Source organism: Myotis lucifugus, unplaced genomic scaffold (assembly GCF_000147115.1).
Source record: "Myotis lucifugus unplaced genomic scaffold, Myoluc2.0 scaffold_76, whole genome shotgun sequence".
Taxonomy (NCBI): Eukaryota; Metazoa; Chordata; class Mammalia; order Chiroptera; family Vespertilionidae; genus Myotis; species Myotis lucifugus.
Genome location: NW_005871124.1, coordinates 3,392,576 through 3,412,891, shown reverse-complemented (window position 1 = coordinate 3,412,891; position 20,316 = coordinate 3,392,576). Strand labels below are relative to the sequence as shown.

At 43.8% G+C, this 20,316-nt stretch overlaps 1 protein-coding gene across 1 annotated transcript; it reads right to left on the bottom strand.

The window, feature by feature from the left end:
- Nucleotides 1-10,476: 10,476 nt before the first annotated feature.
- Nucleotides 10,477-12,390, bottom strand: LOC102437399 (probable ATP-dependent RNA helicase DDX53). The gene has a single exon (XM_006090586.1). The coding sequence runs from the start codon at nt 12,388-12,390 to the stop codon at nt 10,477-10,479; it is 1,914 nt and encodes a 637-aa protein (XP_006090648.1).
- Nucleotides 12,391-20,316: the final 7,926 nt, after the last annotated feature.

The window sequence follows — 20,316 nt, the reverse complement described above, 5'->3', positions numbered from 1 at the left end:
CACGGCGCCCCCGCGTATAGATATTCCAGAAGTGGTACTGGGCTCAGGAGATGTCACCCGTTCTGATTCTCGGAGGAGGCTGGCCGAAGGGGTCAGGATGGCTTCTTCCCCCGATATTGATACTCTTTTTGAGGGCGCTACTGGATGGAGGAGGCTCAGTGGCTGTTTCCCCGAGGTTGTCGGGGCCAGCCCCCTCCGAGTTGCTGGAGCCACTGTCTGAACTGGAGGCCCCGCTAGTCTGGTCCAAGGCAAGCGAGCCCGGGAGGCCGGTGTTAGAGGCGGCGGAGGGCCCCTGGCCCGAACAGGGAGTGACCTGGGAAAGCATGCTAGAGCTCCAGGAGTCGTCGGCGTCGGGCGTGGAAATGACTGACTGGGTGGTGCTGGAAGGCAAATAAGACACAGTTCGCCACTCAGACACGGTGGAGCCCGTGACGGAGGCCGTGGCAGGGTTCTGGGCCGAGGCGGCCATGACACCTGGCGCGCCCCCGGCCTCCGGCCCGCTCCCTCGGCCACCCGGGCCGCCCGGGCCGCCACGGCCGCCGCCTCGGGAGGCGTCGGAGGGCTGTGAGCTCATCGTTCACCGTCACGCGGGGGGGTGATGTCCTCCTCAACTTCGCCCCGCCCCTGAGAGCGCCCGCCTCTCTGACGCAGCCGCTAGGAATCCGCCACCGCCGAGGCCGCTCCCGGAAATGAGGCGCGCGACTTCCGGGCGGGCAAGCGGCTGTGGGCGAAACCACCGAGGGAGCGAGGGGGGGTTAGCGAGATGGCGCCGGCGGCCGGGTGAGAATATGGGCGTGGCCCCGTGGGAGGGGGCTTCAACCTGGGGCTGTGATTCTTACACTTTAACTGAAAAGAGACCGGGCCAAGGTCGACTTCAGAAAGCGGGGACTTTAAGGAAGGGGACCTGGATGGTAGTGTCGCCGGCCCCCCCTCTCCACTTGGTTTGGCTCGTTCTGACGTCACAAAGGGCCTGGCGTGGTCGCGCGGCCTGGCGCCCTCCCTAAAGAGGGGGCGGGGTGTAGCGCCAACTATCACTGGTGACGTCGATGACTGGTTTTTCTCTGAGTTTTGCCAAGCCCAGGTGCTTAACCAAAATTGAAGCAAGTAGTCGAGAAAATAACTCGGAGATCACAGATTAAGTGGGGTCTGCAGTTTAAAATCGAAGGTCAGGGGATGGCTAGGGTGCAGAAATAAAACAAAGTAAAAAAAATACACGTCCCCCCCCCCCCCCACACACACACCTTCCTTCCTGAAGAGAGGACTGTCTCTACTGCATATATTTTACTACGAGTCAGGCTCTTGTCTTGCTACTTTTATCCTTTAAATTTACACTTTTCCCAACAGAGCTGAATTTGTCATCACTAACCCCTCAAAGACAGATGTAATTATGACATGGATTCAAAGTAGATAATGAGAACTCTAGGAAGTTAACTAGTATCCGTTCCCGCCTATAAACATATTTAATACCCACCCCTCGCCCCATTCTGTGTCAAACAATATCCTGTTGAAGAAACTGTAAGGAAATATAGGTTTAGTGTTTTCTTTATCCAGGTTTAATAGCTTTTACTACTAAATAGTTATCATTTTTATCTTGTTAGACTTTGAAGCAGAAGAAATTTATATAAATTCAGCCCTTTGGCCAGCCGGCATGGCTCAGTGATTAAGCATTGGCCCATAACCAGGAGGTCATAGTTCCATTCCCAGTCAGGACACATTCCTGGGTCACGGGCTTGATCCCCAGTGTGGGGCGTGCAAGAGGCAGCTGATCAATGATTCTCTCTCATCATGGATGTTTCTATCTCTCTCCCTCTCTCTCTCCCTTCCTTTCTGAAATCAATGAAAATATATATTTAAAAAAAGAATTCAGCCCTTTAAAATATGATCCTGTCCAAATTTCTCCTTATTCCTGTTGTTTTCATTTCTTTTCATTGAAATATTTTATTTCATACTCTATGCTAGCTACGGGGCAGGGTACAGAGGATACAGAGGTGACACAAGACAGTTGGAGACTTTCATCAATCATGTAGTCACTAGCTGAGCCAATACAAGGAAATAGACAACCACAAGCTTGATTGTCAATCCAAACTCTAATCAATCTTATTTTGGAAAGGTCTATAGTACTAAGAAAGAGTTAGGGTGTCCTGACCACTCTCAAGGTTAACTTTGGGAGGAAGGCTTTAAAAATGTTCCAGAAAGAGGGAACAATGTGGGCAAAGGTCCTGGGGCAGCTAGAAGCATTGTTTACTGAAGCCACTGAAAGCCAGCCGATGGAGCTATAGCAAGGGGAGAAGCCAGAAACAAAGTTACTGAGATCTGCTGGCCCCAATACGATCTTGGTATATATTCTTTTATATATATTCGTATATATTTTAGAGAGAGAGGAAGGGAGAAAGACAGAGAGATAGAAACATTGATGAGAGAGAACCATGGGTCAGCTGCCTCCAGCAAGCCCCCAACTGGGAATGGAGCCTGCAACCAGGGCATGTGCCCTAACTGGGAATCGAACCAGTCACCTCTTGGTTCATGGGTCTATGCTCAACCACTGAGCCACAGTGGTCAGGCTTGGTATGTATTCTAAAACAACGCAACGCAAGCCACTGCAATTTTTAAGCAGGGAGCAATGTGACTAGATTGTATTTAGAAAAAGTCTATCTGCCTGCAGTCTGACTAATGGATTGAAGGAGACAAAAATAGATAGAGGGAAACCAAACTTTGGAATTCTTTAAAGAAGAGGTGATCGTTAAGGTGGGTGGCAGCAGTGGAACTGGACAGATGTGGAACATTAGAGACATTTACATGTCAAATTGATAGGACTTGGTCGTGGCTAGGATTTAAAAGATCTTGACCATGTTGAGTTTCAAGTGACTTTGAAACCGCCAGATGAAGGTATAGAGTATTTTTATGGAAATAAAAACATGGAAGTCTCATTAAATGAATGATGGATAAAATAGAGGGGTAGAAATAGGAGTGTTTTCTCTATTCACTATATTGTTTGTATTGTATATTTTGTATGTCTATTGTAATAAAAATAATAAAAATTATTTTAAAATAGATTAATCAAGAAATAATTATGACATCGTATAAGTATTATTCCTTCCCTTGTGTGACCTAGGGCAACTTACTTAACTTCTCTGTGCTTATCTCCTCCCCATACAGTCTCATAAATTGTTCTGTCAGGATTCCAGCAGGAAACAGCAAACCGCAGATCATTTGAAGAGAGTTATCATAAAGGAAGTGTTTTAAAAGATGTGGGTAAAATGGAGAGAAACCACAAGGAATTGTGCTGTTATCCAGACTAGGGACAGCAAGAAAGCATTACTATAGGGGAGAGAGCAGTACTCAGAACCTGGCAATACTGGTTTTTGGAAAGGGCTGCCTGGTTCAAGCTGTGTTCTTTAGTTCAGAGAGGCAGTCAGCCCCCAGGAAACCCTCAGGGAGGGAGCCAGGACAGATAAACACCCAATCTTGCTCTCCTCCCTCCCTCCAATCTCCTGCTGGTCCTCTTGACTGACTTCACCTAACCAGAAGCTGGAAGGCAAGGGAGCCTGTAGATGAGTCCTGATAGGTCAACCTTCAGGGGATAGAACAGGCTAGAGCAGCGGTTTTCAACCTGCGGGTCGAGACCCCTTGGGGGGTCCAACAACCCTTTCACAGGGGTCGCCTAAGACCATTGGAAAACACATATATCATTACATATTGTTTTTGTGATGAATCCCTACGCTTTAATTATGTTCAATTTGTAACCATGAAAATACATCCTGCATATCAGATATTTACATGACGATTCATAACAGTAGCAAAATTACAGTTATGAAGTAGCAGCGAAAATAATTTTATGGTTGGGGGTCACCACCACATGAGGAACTATATTAAAGGGTCGTGGCATTAGGAAGGTTGAGAGCCACTGGGCTAGAGAATAGTGTTGGATGCACCTGGAAGGATCAAGGAAAAATATCCAGTATCATTGTAGTGAGGATTCAATGAGCAAATAAATATAAAATACTTAATTACACAACACAGACATTTTAATTTAGAAAAACTACATTTTATTCATGTCATGAACTATAATTTACTTAACCATTATCTTCTAACATTAAACATTTAGTACTTTCCATTTTTTATATAATACATAACATGGCATGAACATTTTCGTGCAGAAAATATTGTACATAGTTCTCAGAATTTCCTTGAGATAGAATCCTAAAAATAGAATTATTGGGTAAGAAAGTAGGAACATTTTTTAAACTCTTTGAAATTACCAATTTATAGTATTTTCCCAAAAGATCATACAAATTTATACCTCACCAGCAATGTCTAAGAATGACTGTCTTCTTACTGCCCTCACTCCAACATTAAGCAAGTTAACTTCTTTTTACCTTTCTTACCTTGACAGGTGAACAATCAGCATGGTGTTGCTCTTCTAGTCAGTGTTTCCTTGATTACTAATGAAACACTTTATCAGTAATCAATATGTTTATCAGTAATATATTTATTAACCATTTCACTTTCTTCTGTTGTGAATGATCAGTTTATACCTTTCTGTAGTTGATTTCTGTAAGTGCTTGAATAATAAGATGTTAACCCCTCATTTGGTATTTTCACTGCAAATAGTTTGTTCCAATTTATATTTTAGTATCATTTGTAGCATTTTAGGTATATACAAATTTTAAGTTTATGTGCTTATATTTATCCTTCAGTGCTTTCTCCCATTGTTTTTAAACTTAGAAACCTGACGGGTAAAATCTAATCTTTTGGTTTTTTAATGGTTTGATATTTGAAATTTTAATTATTTAATCTGAATCTACTGGTTTGTATTTTGCTATGTGCTCTGTTGTGAGGATCTGAATAGTCACCCCCTCACAAACCCAAATACTAACCAATCACAAAACTGTTGAAAAATCCTTCCATTCTCCACAGATGTGTTTTACCTTATCTAATATAAATACTGAGATCTGGTTTTGAGCCATCTCTTCTGTTATATTGACCTGCTTATTCTTGCCACTTTGCCATTGATGCCACATTGATTGCAAGGAAAAAACACTTATTCTCCAAGGTTTTTTGAATTCCAGTTGTATCACAGTATTCATGCTAAGGTTCGTAGGCTATTTTATAGCTCAACAACAGAGAAATAACCCAATTTTAAAAATGGGCAAAAGACTTGAATAGGCACTTCTCCCAAGAAGATATACAAATGGCCTGGCCGGCATGGCTCAGTGGTTGAGTATCGACCTAGGAACCAGGAGGTCACTATTCAATTCCCGGTCAGGGCACATGCCCGGGTTGCAGGCTCAATCACTAGTGGGAGGTGTGCAAGAGGCAGTCAATAAATGATTCTCTCTCAACAATGATGTTTCTATTTCTCTGTCCCTCTCCCTTCCTCTCTGAAATCAATAAAAATATATTTTTTAAAAATTATATGGAACCCCAAAAGACACCAAATAGCTACAGCAATTTGAAAAATAACAAAATTGGGGGAATCACGTTACCTGATATCAAACTATACTGCAAGGCCATAGTAGTCAAAACAGCATGGTGTTAGCATAAATACAGACATGGATCAATGGAACAGAATAGAGAGCCCATAAATAAGCCTATATGATCAATTAATATATGACAAAAGAGGCAAGAACATACAATGGGGTAAAGATAGTCTATTAAATAAATGATGTTGGGAAAATTGGACAGATATAAGCAAAAAAATGAAACTAGACTACCCTCCTTTCTTTATTGATTTTTTACAGAGAGGAAGGGAGAGGGATAGAGAGTTAGAAACACCGATGAGCGAGAAACATCGATCAGCTGCCTCCTGCATACCCCCCACTGGGGATGCGCCCACAGCCAAGGTACATGCCCTTGACCAGAATCAAACCTGGGACCCTTGAGTCTGCAGGCCAACGCTCTATCCACTGAGCAAACCGGCCAGGGCTAGACTACCCTCTTATACAACATACAAGAATAAACTCAAAATGGATTAAAGGCATACATGCAAGACTCAAAACCATAAAATTCTTAGCAGAAAACATAGGCATTAAATCTCAGACATTTCTCTTAGTAACATGTTTTTCTGATATGTCTCCTCAGGCAAGGGAAACAAAAGAAAAAAATAAATAAATGGGACTACATCAAACTAAAAAGCTTTTGCACAACAAAAGGAACCATCAACAAAATGAAAAGACAGCCCACTGAATGGGAGAACATATTAGCCAATGATACATTTGATAAAGGGTTATTATTCAAAATTTATAAAGAACTCATACAATTAAACACACAAAACAATCCAACTAAAATGGGTAAAGGACCTGAACAGACAGTTCTCCGAAGAGGACATACAGATGGCCAAGAAACATATGAAAAGATGCTCAATGTCACCTCACACCTCTCAGAATGGCTACCATCAATAAATCAACACAAAACAATTGTGGCCAAGGATGTGGAGAAAAGGGAACCCTCGTACACTGTTGGTAAGAATGCAGACAATAAGAAATTAATAGGAATATGTCACAAATATACCAATGGAGATCATGCCGTCTTCAAAGATTATATGTTTCTAAGGAATTTTTCATGTCATGAGAAAATTATCATAAGTTTGAATAGCAAGTGGTCTCAATAAAGCAAAATGTATAGGATGGAGAATCACTGAAACATTAAGCTACAAATTTAAGTTTTTATAGACTCACAGGAAGTTCCAGGCAAAATAATTATAGACTCACAGAGAAGTCCAATGTACCCTTCCCCCAGCTTCCCCAACAGTACAGTTATCAAGACCAGGAAGTGTACATACATAGATTAGTACATGCTCACCAGCATCCCTGAAGTTCTTTCTGAATGATAATCCATATAGGCCCTTAGCAGTCACACGTGATTTATATGCATCTCACAATTGAAATGCTATCACTTTTGTTTTTAAAATACCATCATTTAATAGACTCCAAGGAAGAGCTATTATCTAGTGAATTGTATTGCCAATGTCAACTTCCTGGTTTGGTTCTCCAGTCCCCTCTCTACTCCACCTCCCCCCAATATCAACACACGCATTCTCTGTACCATCAAGAGCAGCACAATGGCCCTAACCCAGTGATGGCTAACCTATGACATGCGTGTCAGAGGTGACAAGCGAACTCATTTTTTTGATTGATTTTTCTTTGTTAAATGGGGTTTAAATATATAAAATAAATATCAAAAATATAAATCTTTGTTTCACTATGGTTGCAAATATAAAAAAATTTCTATATGTAACACGGCACCAGAGTTAAGTTAGGGTTTTTCAAAATGCTGACACGCTGAGCTCAAAAGGTTCATCATCATTGCCCTAGCTGGTTTGGCTCAGTGGATAGAGCTTTGGCCTGCAGACTGTAGGGTCCCGGTTCTATTCCCGCCTAGGGCACATGCCCGGTTTGTGGGCTCAATACCCAGTAGGGGGCGTGCAGGAGGCAGCCAATCAATGATTCTCTCTTATCATTGATATTTCTATCTCACTCTCCCTCTTCCTTCCTCTCTGAAATCAATAAAGAAATATATATATTTTTAAAAAGAGCAGCACAATGTTTCATGATTTTTCACTATGCTGCTTCCTGGGCTTCATTTTCCTCTATATAAATTTTTGCCTGGAAGCTCTCTAGTCATTCTTCTAGAACAAATCACTACCTCCTAATGAAGAAGGTACAGATTGGGTTTTCAGGGATGCAGGCATTGAGATGAAACTAGGAATACAAAAGGTTTATTGAGAGTTAGACTTGTGGGAGGGAAAATGCAGAAGCAAGGTTGGGCAGGAACTGGCAGGAGGCAAAGAAGTCTCTGCCCTCCCAGTGGGCAAAGGATGCCCATTAAAGAGTCCCGAGTTGGGTGGAAATGGCCAGCTCCGAGTACCAGTATCTTGGTCATTTCCTGGGGGTGGCTCTAAAAAGACCGCTTTGCTTAGTCATTGGCGTGCACTTCCCCACGGGTATTGTGATGTTGGCTCTAAATCTGAGAAAGATCCTGAAGAAAATCACAGCCTGGGGGCTGTCAGCTAACCACACTCCTCACTTCTTGGCCTAGTCCAGTGATGGCGCACCTTTTGAGCTCGGCGTGTCAGCATTTTGAAAAACCCTAACTTAACTCTGGTGCCGTGTCACATATAGACATTTTTTGATATTTGCAACCATAGTAAAACAAAGGTTTATATTTTTGATACTTATTTTATACTAGAGGCCCGGTGCACAAAAATTTGTGCACTCGGGGGGGGGGGGGAAGGGGGGATCCCTCAGCCAGGCCTGTGCCCTCTCCCAGTCTGGGACCCCTCGGGAGATAATGACCTGCTGGCTTAGGCCTGCTCCCGGGTGGCAGAGGGCATGCCCAATCCCTAGGTGCAGCCCCTGGTCAGGCTCAGAGCAGGGCCAATTGGGGAGTTGGGTGCGCCGCCCCCTGTCATGCACAGAGCAGGACGGATTGGGAGGTTGCGATGCCACCCTCAGTCACGCTCAGGGTAGGGCGATGGGGGGGTTGGGGCACCGCCCCCTGTCACACTCTAGGCAGGGTCGATGGGGAGGTTGCGGCACCACCCCCTGTCACGCACAGAGTTCCCCCCTGTCACTCACAGAGCAGGGCCCATCAGGGGGTTGGGGAGCTCCCCCCTGTCACACACAGAGCAGGGCGGATCAGGGGGTTGGGGCGCCACCACTGTCACACTCAGGACAGGGCCGATGGGGAGGTTATGGCTCTACCCCATCACACACAGAGCAGGGCCCATGGGGAGGGGGTTGGGGTGCCGCCCTCTATCACCCACAGAGCAGGGCCAATCAGGGGGTTGGGGCACCGCCACTCTCACACTCAGGGCAGGGCCGATGGGGAGGTTATGGCTTCTACCCTGTCACACAAGAGCAGGGCCTGTGGGGGGGGGGGGCGTTGGGGCGCCGCACCCTGTCACACACAGAGCAGGGCCGATCAGGAGGTTGGGATGCCACACCCTGCCACACACAGAGCCGCAGGGCGATCAGGGGGTTTGGGCGTTGCCCCCTGTCACACTGATCCCGGTGCCGGGAGGCCTCACTGCTCCACTGATCCCGGTTCTGGGAGGCATATTACCCTTTTACTATATAGGATAGAGGCCTGGGGGCCGGCTGGTTTGCCCTGAAGGGTGTCCTGGATCAGGGTGGGGGTCCCCACTGGGGTGCCTGGCCAGCCTGGATGAGGGGATGATGGCTGTTTGCAGTTGGTCACACACCCTTCAGGGTGGGGGTCCTTACTGGGGTGCCTGGCCAGTCTGGGTGAGGGGCTGAGGGCTGCTTTCAGGCTGGCGGTTGACTGAAGCTCCCAACCGCTCCTTTTTTTCTTTTTTCTTTTTTCTTTTTTTATTCTGGGCCAGCTTTAGCTCTGGCTCTAGCTCTGAGGCTTCCGCTGCTGAAAGCAGGTATCTGGTTTGTTTGTGTTCTATAATCGAAACAATGTATAACTCCAGCTCTAAGATCCCGGCCAGCTGAAAGCTGGTTTCTGGGGTTTTGTTTAGCTTCTATATTTGTTACAATGTTTCAAACTGCCAGCTCAGAGGCTGGCAAGTCAGGCGGGGGAAAGTTGGAGTCCTCTGTCACTGAAGCAAGCAAGCCTCATGTTCGCTTCCAGCTGCCTGGGTGCCGGCCGCCATCTTGGCTGGCAGTTAATTTGTATGTCACCCTGATTAGCCAATGGGAAGGCTAGCAGTCATACGCTAATTCCATGTTTCTCTTTTATTAGATAGGATATGTAAATGCCATTTAACAAAGAAAAATCAACCAAAAAAATGAGTTCGCGTGTCACCTCTGACACGCGTGTCATAGGTTCGCCATCACTGGAGTCTGTGGTCAGCAAACTGTGGCTCGCAAGCCACATGCGGCTCTTTGGCCCCTTGAGTGTGGCTCTTCCTAAGCCTTAGGAGTACCCTAATTAAGTTAATAACAATGTACCTACCTATATAGTTTAAGTTTAAAAAATTTGGCTCTCAAAAGAAATTCCAATCATTGTACTGTTGATATTTGGCTCTGTTGTCTAATGAGTTTGCTGACCACTGGTAGGGTCTTTGCCTGAAGGGGGAAAGGAGTGGCATATCCCCGTGCCTGCCACAGCTCCAAGGCTAACTCCATGTGCAGTTCCCTAGGACCCCACACTCAGAAGGGCCTCACCCTTGTTTTAATACCCTGCTGTCACTGTCTTGGAATTCTTCAAAATTTTGTCTTTGAACTTGTGATTCTAAGTAAAGCCCAATGAGATAATGGAGCATGCTTATGAACTGAAGAGATAAGCCCAAAATATCTGTACTCCCTTTTTTTTCATTTTCAAAACACTTGACTTTATTAAGGAGTTTACACACAATATTGAAAGCTTAGTGGTATTATTAAATAATCAGTTGTCTTCAAACTACCAGTATGTTTCCACTGCTTTCCAATATGTATCTTGAACACTGCATATCTTTAACTTATCTTGAATCTTCTGGTAGTCTGGCACAACTTCTTTTCACTGCACAGCTTAATGAAACTCCTTGGGTTTTTGTTGAAATGGTTTTGATTTGTTTCCTGTGTCTCTATTTTCTTCACCTAACTTATATTTTTTGGCCATTGTTACAAGAGCTTCTGGGATACTTTGATTTGATCTTTCCAGAATTTTAATCAATTCAGGGGCAGTCTTCCAATCATTTTTAGTCATAAGGGTAATGGACGTGCCAGTCTTCCCTGCTCTTCCAGTACGCCCTACTCTGTGTACATATTCTTCAATGTTCCTTGGGAAATCGTAATTATACACATGTGTGATATCATCAACATCAAGACCTCGGGATGCTAAGTCAGTAGAAATCAGTATTTTCACATTTCCACTTTTAAAGTCATCTAATGCCTGCTCACGTTCACTCTGTTCTCTGTTTCCATGCAAGGATTGTACAGCTAGGCCTTGGAGGCTTAAATCGCTGGATAAGTCATCAGCGACAATTTTCCTACTGACAAACACGATGACTTTGTCTTTGGGTGACAGGCTGTGTAGGAATTCTTTGATAAAAGATCGTTTTTCTTCTTCCGTGGTAACAATTATATTTTGCTTCACTGTGTTTACAGCAACTAGATCCAGAGTACCAACATAAACGATCATAGGCTCTTTCAAATAAGTTTGTGAAAGTCGACGAATGGTATCTGGCCAAGTTGCACTTGTCATGATCATTTGCCGATCAGGGCGCACATCTAATAAAATCTTCCTTATCTGAGGTTGAAATCCCATGTCTAGCATCTTATCGGCTTCATCTAAGACTAAGTATGTTATGTTTCTAAGGTTGACAAAATTATTCATTTGCAGGTCATGCAGTCGCCCAGGAGTTGCAATAATGATGTCTATGTCTTTGGCAACGTCTTTTATTTGTTGTTGTCTATTTCCGCCACCGTATATACAAATACTTTTAAGATTTTTATATGAATACTTAGAACATTCATTTCCTACCTGGAGAGCTAATTCTCTAGTCGGTGTAAGGACCAGCATGCCGGGACCATTCCTCTGTTCTCTGGGTGTTGGTTGAGAATTGATGTGAATAAGCCCAGGCAATAAATAAGACAAAGTTTTGCCTGTTCCAGTTTGGGAGACTCCTACAAGATCTATCCCTTGTAGAACAATTGGCCACACCTGTGATTGAATTGGCGTTGGCTTTTGAAACCCTGCTTTTTGAATGTTTTTCATTAATTCAGGATAATTCTGGAAAGCGTCCTCAAATTTAATAGTTGGGTTGGGGATAGACCGTTTGTCACCATCTTTCAAATCATCACAAATTATATTGAAATGTTCCTTCCTCCAAAGGTCTGCCTGCATTTGAGACAGAGAACTTGTTGCTTTGGATTCTATGTAAAAGTCTTTTTTAATTGGTGCTAAGTCTTCCCGTCTTCTTGTTTCCCAGTCTGTCATTCTTGCCCTAATTTGATCCCAGTCTATCAATGGTCGAACTTCTCTAACAGTGTTATCTGTGGTTAAGTCTCTTGCAATAGCTGGTTGGGGTGCAGCATTATTAACAGTGCATTCTGAATATTGGTAGTTGCTTCCTTGTCTTTCGACAATAGTCTCTATAACTGCTTTGGCCTTTGCTTGCATCTCCTTGCTGCCAAAAATGTTTATGTCTGCTTCGGAATCACCCTGTACCGGTATGATCTGTATTTTCGTGTTTGTCGTACTCTGGATGTCTCTTATTTTTGATCCTCCATGACCAATCACTGCACCAATCAGACTGTTTTTTATTTTAAAAACAAGAGGAGGGCCTCGGGGGCCAGGAGCCCTAGGCTCCAGGTAGCTGGAGGAGCTGCCCCAGCCCCGGCCCCTGCCACCTCTGCCTCCCGTGCCATCTCTGTCGGCCCTGCCAGCCCTGGGATCCCTTAGGTTTGGCTCTGCCCACTTCTGCTTTGGGGCCCAGGCCATTGCTACATGGTAGAATTGATACAGACTTATCGCCTACCTCCAGTTGGGAGATGTGGCCTGCAGTCTCTTTCTCTTCAGGCTCTGGAGCAACAGACCATACTGACTGGTAGATAGGTAGTTATATAGCCGTTACCTAGGGAAACATTTAATGTGATGTCACAGAGGGATGACCCGACCAATCACAGGCCTGGGACTAGGGTGAGGTAAGCAGGTATCTCTGAAGAAAATTTAAAGTGACACTCTCAGAGGTTGAGTGTTTAGGCCTTTATAGGACCTTGAGAGTGAGTGTTTCCGCAACATGGGTGTCATAGGTGCCTCCATTGCTCACTTCATGCTAATTCTGGCTCAGTTTGGGAGCAGATTTGAAGCAAGCCATGAACTTATCCACATAGTTGTGATTTTTTTAATAAGTCAATTATTTCCACAGGAGGAAAAATAGTGGATTTGTTTGTTTCCTTAGATCCTCCTTCTTTTGCCAGTTACATGTTCATGGCATTTTTCTCTCTTCAGCAAAAGTTGAAGTTACACAGAATAGGTTTGATTCTCCTTGTATCTTGTATATGTAAGGACCGCTGTCAAATCCCCTTAAGGTTTCTGTTCATCAGGGCTAAATTCTTAGTTTTCTAAAATATTTCTTGATATGTCATGGTTTCCAAGATGCACATCATCCTGTTCCTTCTCCTTTGGGAATGATTCATTGAGGAGCTTTTGTGATATTGTCCCAGAGGCCCCTTACACTATCTTCATATTTTTGGATTCTTTTTCTTTTTGTTTTTCTGGTTGGGCTTTTTTTTTGCTTCTTCATATTTCAAATCTTTGACTTGATTCTTGGGATCCTTTAGTCTGCTGTTGTATTTCTATATAATATTTTTTTATTTCAGTCAGTGTATGCTTAATTTCTAGTTGGTCCTTTTTCATATCCTCAAGGGTCTCACTAGATTTATGGAGGATCTCACTAAATTTATTGGCGGTTTCTAGAAAATTCTTGAAAAACCTTATAATCATGGTTTTGAACTCTATATCCAGTAGTTTGCTTTCCTCCATTTCTGTCATTTGTGACCTATTTCTTTGTCTCCGCATTTTGGCTGCTTCCCTGTGTTTGTAGAGTGGCTTTGTGTGCTAGGTGTCCTGTAGGACCCAGTGGCTCAGCCTCCCCAATTACCTGAGGTGGACACTCTTGGTACACCCCTTTGTGGTCTTTGTGCACAGTCTTGTTATAGTTAAGCCGTGATTGTTGTAGGTATCACTGGGAGGAATTGACCTCCATGCCAATTGGCTGTGAGAATCAGCTGTGGTTATGGTGGGAGAACTTCTGTGCTGGAGACACCCTTTTGGGGCAAGACTTTCTTCAGTGGGGCTTTGGTGCTCACTGAGTCTGCCCCCTGAGTGTGTCCCTTATGGGTCTGAGGAGTTCTAATCTGGATGGTCCACTCTGACCACTGGGTATATGGGCTCTTGGATCTCTAAGGAGGTGCTAATTTAGCCTCTGCCTGAGGCTACCCAGCAGGAGCTACGGAGAGATCTGCAGATTTCTCTTCTTTGTTTGGGGTTTGGAGGTGTCCAGATGAGGCCCAGCTGTGAAGCAGTGCAAGCTGCTGTAGGGCCTTGGGCCTTCTTTTGGAAGTTCTGGGTCTCTCTGACCCAGCTGCAGTTAGTTAGGTAATTTTAGATTGCAAAGGGCCAGGGCATTCATATGCAAAAGCCTCTGCACACAGCTTGGGTGGGGCGGGGCCTCAGGGAATCAACAGGGCAGAGCAAACAGCTATGGCTGATCTTTAGCCCTGCCCTAAGAGGCCCGGGGTCTCAATGTCCCCCGGTAATGGCTGCAAGCACCTCTGAGAGAAAGCCGCCCTCAAGTTCTGCCTGATGCCAGACAGTCCAGTTTCTCCCCGTATAAGTCTGGGTCCCCGGAGACTCACCCACAACTGGCATTCAGAGCAGTCGGGAGCTTGTGTCTCCCTCCCGATTGAAAAAGACAACTGTGTCCTCAGTTGCCAGCCCTTGCCGCATGCACCTCCGTACCTCTGCACTTTACTTCCGCACCTCCTCTGAGTCTCAGTGTGCTTTTCTCTTTCCTTCTAGTTGTAGAACTTCCACTCAGCCAGCCTTCCTGTGGTTCTGGATGATGTCCGTTTTGTCTTTTAGTTGTATTTTTGAAGTGGTTGTGCGAGGCAGCAATTTCCGATGTTTACCTATGCCGCCATCTTGGTTCCCTGTACTCCCTTTTGTTGCCTCATTTGCATATAGCATTGGTGATGCCCTTTTCAAACAAGGGAATTATTAAGCTGGTTCTGACAGCAGCCCTCCTTGACTTGACTCCAATCCTGAATGAAGGACTATTCCCTGATCCTACATCTTCTATTGCAAGTATTACATTTTTTACTGCAAGTAATGGAACTATTAAAATTTCCTGTTCATAGGCTGGCAGAGTAATAAATGGAAGGAGATTTAGACTTCTCTTACAGATACACTTCTTTGTTGCCACCTTATGGGGGTACTGATTTTTTTATACTCCACTCTTAAAAAGCCTAAATGCCAAGAACTTATGCATTGTTTCTGTTCTTTTATCTGTCTTTCTTCCTCTAATCTTCTACCCATATTCTACTCCATTATAAATTGTTAAAAAACAAAATTCAACTGAGTGAATTTTAAAGATCTTATTGGCTTTATTCAACAACATGAATTGGGCAACATCTTATCTAGCAGACAGAAGGGAGCTCTGAGGAGCTGTGCAAAATGGAAAACTTTTATAGGCAGAAGGGAGCAGGCAAAAGGAAGTTGTACTAGGGACAAAAAGTGGACTGGCTATTGCAAGGGTACTTTTCTTTAGGGGATGACAGGAATCTATATAGCAGATTGCCCAACTAGTGCTGCTCAGACAATTTTTTTTTATTGCTTTGTGTAAGATTCCATTTGTGGGAATGCCAGAATTATAATAAAGTCTCAGTATAGTGACATGGGATTTAGCATAAGTGACTCCATTTGGGGCCTGTTGTCTTGTTTTTAACAAAATGAAAGATCACTCTGATTATCTCCTAATATCTGTTTCCCATTTCTTCCTGAGAAATAGAACCCATGATTTTTGCTGCTCAGAATAAAGGCCATAATTTCCCAGCTTCTCTTGCAGCTAAGTGTGATCAATTTCTGGCAAATAGCTATAATTGGAAATGTCATGTGAAACTCACAGGAAGTTTTCTTAGAGGGAGGGATTGTCCCTTTTCTTTCCTTCCTCCTACTGGAATATAGACTTGAAGGCTAGAATTTATGTTGTCATCTGGGACCATGAGATATAAAGAGGCTGGCAGAGTAATAAATGGAAGGAGATTTGGACTTCTTTTACAGATACACTTCTTTGTTGTTAACACCACTACTATTTGGGGTTTTGTGTAACAAGCAACTAAACTTAATCCTTGATATAGTTCTTTAAATGAATGTGGAACAGTAAATGTGTCTGCTGTTGCCCTGCTTGAGAAGGACACTTCCAACTGTCCCTATTTAGTTCCACTTACCAAGGGCTGACATTCTCCTTTTATGTCTCCCATCCCCACCTATTAGTCAATAGTAGTGGGGGAAGGGGACTTATAAATGTCCACTATTATTGAAAGGTGGGTTGTCCACAGGTTATGAGCTGGCAGGGGTAAGAGGAGGGGAATCCCTTTTACTTTGCACTCAAGTTATTGTGACAGAATATTCATTCCTCACATCCTTCTGTCCTTCTATTTGAGTCTCTATTTGGTTATATCTTTACACTCTGTTTAGAGACTCTGTCTCATCTAATCCCTGGGACAGGAAAAGCTGACACACACGTTTCTAAGACCCTTTATTTGACACAAAAGTTAAAAGCTTATTTGAATATTTTTATGTGCCTTTATTTCAACTTCAATGTAGACTGAAAGAATGAAATTGACAATCAGAATCATAGTTTGAAATATAGCTCCATTGTGAGAAGGAACCACACTGATTGTTGTGGTGATAACCAGTGCATTGTGAGAAGGAACCACACTGATTATTGTGGTGATAACCAGTGATAGTGACTGTCAGATAGAAGAACAAATATGCGGTTGAGTTCCCTAATAAGTCACAGGTGACTGAAGTTCAGAGCAAGTACTGAATGTCGAGATATGAAATGGGAACATCATCCCAGCTGCTCAGTAGCTGCAGTTGCAATTTCTATGCTCAGACCACAGGAGCTGCTGGCCCCACTAAAGAGGTTCTGCAGTGGTGGAGGATCAGGGAAAGATACAGTCTTCTAAGCACATCAAAATGATTTCTTTCCCAGACTTCTGGTCAGCAGTGATATTGAACCAAGCCCTTGGAATAATTTTTTAATGCTGGCTCTGGCTGTCTGCATCAGCAGCCCCCTCAGGGGCCATGTCTGACATTTATAAATGCGTTTACTTGTCCCTTTACCTAAGACAGTCAGAGAACCCTCTGATTCACATGGCTCTAGGCAATTTGAAGTCCAGGCTCTTCTTTAAATCATCCCTTTAACTTTCGATATTTCAAGACAAAGTTTGAACAACAGGAATGATATTTTAAAAGCAGGCAGTGCTCTCATTTGAGCAGATAAACAATTAAGTTCAAATGAGCCTCCCTTAGGAGACGCAGCTCCAGGCATTCCCACTGCCTGGGACCAGGAAGGCAAAGTAAAATGGTAAGGTAAACAAGCAATTATCTACACAATTTGATCGATATAGAACCCGAAAGCCAGGCAGACAAGACCTTCCTTAAAAGCATCATCTTAACAAAAAAAGCATTACTTTAAAAGGGACTTGAATTATATACCGGATAACTACTTTCAATTTCCTCAACTTGTTTTTGTATAAACACTGTTCAGTAAGAGCTGAGTACATGTGCAGATTATTCTCCACTTCTTGCTCCTCCACATTGATTTTCCACCCTTCTCTGCTCTGCTAGGACTCCCATGGAATACATGGCCTTGGTACCCCTGCCTTTTAGTTCTGGTTGGGTTGTGCCATGGGTGTATGGGTTGACTGGAGATGAAGGGCAGGAGAGAAAGGTCAGGGCAATTACATCATCAACATCAACATCCCTCCCCCCCTCCCCACCCCCTACCTACTTAGATAATGTCCTGTCAAGGTTGCCTTTCTCTAACTCCTGTCCTGCCATCTTCCACAGCTCCAGTTCTCATCCAGGATCCCTTAACATAATTTCTTTCCCATGCTTCCCAGCATTACTAAACCGTGCATTCTTCTGCATCCTTTGTTGGTTTCATTAACACAATTCATAGCTTTGTAAATATTCCCTTCTTTAAAGGTCTAGTCCAAAATCCTGTGCTTGTCATGTGTTTTTAATCAGAATCCTTATTAATAGTCACTGTCCCCTGAGGATAGAGGAATTTATTCTCTATTAAAGGCCTGGTGCACGGATTCGTGCACTGGTGGGGTCCCTAGGCCTGGCCTGCGAGGATCAGCCAAAACCCAGCAGTCCTACATCCCCCGAGGGATATAGTAGTGCATGAAGTGGCAGGCGGCTGGGAGGATCCTGAGCCAGCCTGGTGTAGCTCCGTTTCTGCTCATCCCAGCCCCGCTGTGCCTACTGTGGCCACCACTCCGTAGGCTCGTAGGCTCGCTGCCGCTCTGCTGTGGTCTCCACACGTCTGTCCTAGGGTGATACCGGTGCACCCGTGACCAAGAAGTGGCCGTGGGCTCGCGCCCAGTCAGTCGGATCCTGGTCTCAGTCCGGGTGGGGGAGGGGCGCGCAGGGGGAGTGTAGGTGGGAGAGGTTTGTGCAGCTGCAGCTGTGCTGGCCAGCCATGAGCCTGGCTTATGGCACCTCTTGGTCAGCTGAGTGGTGCTCCCGCTGTGGGAGTGCACTGACCACCAGGGGGCAGCTCCTGCATTGAGCGTCTGCCTCCTTGTGGTCAGGGCGCTTCATATATACCGCTTAAGCAGTTGAGTGGTCAAGCAGTTGCTTAGGCTTTTATATATAGAGATTACTTTCCTGTTCCCATTAAAGGGTAGCAGAATATGCCACATCAAAAATAAAAATAATAAAAAAAATAAAAAGAATATACCACACCAAAATATGCCACTTTGGCATACAGATTACTTTGAGCTTGAGGCAAATGAGAATCAACAGATGTAAAATGAAGCCTTCCAGAGCTTTCCACAGCTGACTAAAAGCAGAAACTTCTGAGAAATGAGAACTGCCATAAATCCTTTCTGCCATGCAAACTCTATGACCATGAAGAAGATGGAAAATTAGCATTAAATGGACCTGTACCAATGATCCTTATTTTCCATTAGTTTTTGCCATATATCTACCTTCCCACAGTTTGCTGCCTTTGGGAACCTAAGCCCCCTTTCTGTTGTCTTGTCACATAAATAAATACAAATTTATTTATTCTTTTGTTAAGGTATCATATAAACCCAAGTTCTAACCACTCCTTTGAGTTACTCATCACTAAATGCTCCTATGTGTATGCAAGATGCATATTTTATTAAACTTCTGCTTGTTTTTTTTCTTATTAATTTTTTGTTCATTTAATTTACAAGGCCCCAGCCAGACAACCCAAAGTGGGTAAAGGAAAGTCTTTCCCTCCCAACAGCATTTCGAAAACCCCACTTGCCCACAATTGAGGAGCAAATGACAAAACGGACCAGTTTAATTGGTAAAAGTTATGGTTGGCATATAAGTACCTGCTGTCCCAGCGGAAACAGAAATCAGCCATTTCAACACTTAGACTACATTTTTTGTACCTTATCAACTTTGGGTTCCATGTAGTCACAAGTGAAGGAAAATTTCCAGTTGTTACAACAAAACTGCTTTCTCCTTGAACTTTTACTAACAATGGGGATTGTGTATTTATCTCTATTTGTATTGTCCAGCTTCCCAACCGGATTGTACACTTCTCTGTGACGGGCACTGTCTGTGTCTCCTACCAGGAAATGTACTTACATAGGTTGTTGACACACGCTCACCAGCATCACTGAAGTTATTTCTGAATGATAGTCCCCATAAGCATTAGCAATCATCCTTGACTTATATGCATATCACTATTGAAATGCTAACACTTCAATTTTTTTAAAAAATGTTATTTGGTAAAATCCAAGGAAGAGCTGTAGTCTAGTTAATTGTATTGCCAATGTCAGTTTCTTGGTTTGGCTCTCCACTCTCCTCTTCACCTGCCCTACTCCCCAACACACACACACACACACACACACACACACACACACACACACACATCATTCTATGCACTAGCAACATCAGCATGAGGTTTCATAATGTCATCCCTTTATTTGTCCTGTATCCTGGGCTTTATTCTCCTTCGATATGAATTTCTGCCCAGATTATCTCTATTTATTCTTCTAGGCTAAATTAATCATTCTCTCCTGATGAAGCTCTATCTGTTAATAAATGTCATGGGGTCTAGTTGTTTCAAGGGTCTACCTTTCTAGGCAATTCAGTTTCCTTTCTTTCCCCAGATGCTCAAATAATCATATGGAGGGTCTTTCTTCCCTCCTCTTCCCTCTTTTTGTATTCTTTGTCTTTATCCTCATTTTCTTGCCTGTTTCATGCTTGTGTTACTTTCCAAAACTTGCCACTGTCTGTGCCAGAACTTTTAAATGTGAGCCTATCCTTTCTATTTACATGAAGGTCAGTAAAGACAAGAGCCAAAGCTCATTTTCATCACGGCACCTCAAAGCCATTTGCCAAGAGGATCCAGAGAATATGCAGGGTGAAAGAGCAGTTCCAAAGCAGCCGCAGGGAGAAGATAGAGTTAATAGGATTAATCCCTTGCTTCGAGGAGTACTGCAGATCCAATAGTCCTAACTCACTTAGGATATCTGTTTCCGTAGTTGGCACATCAAATCAGGGATGGCAGAGCCCTCAGGCCCCTGGCCTTTCTTTGCTATCACGCTCTCTCTTTCTCTCTCTCTACTTGGCTCTAACCTAAGTGAA

Excerpts from the sequence above, each read along its gene's own strand:
- LOC102437399 (XM_006090586.1), bottom strand. The coding sequence starts at position 12,390 with ATGGCCTGGGCCCCAAAGCAGAAGTGGGCAGAGCCAAACCTAAGGGAT.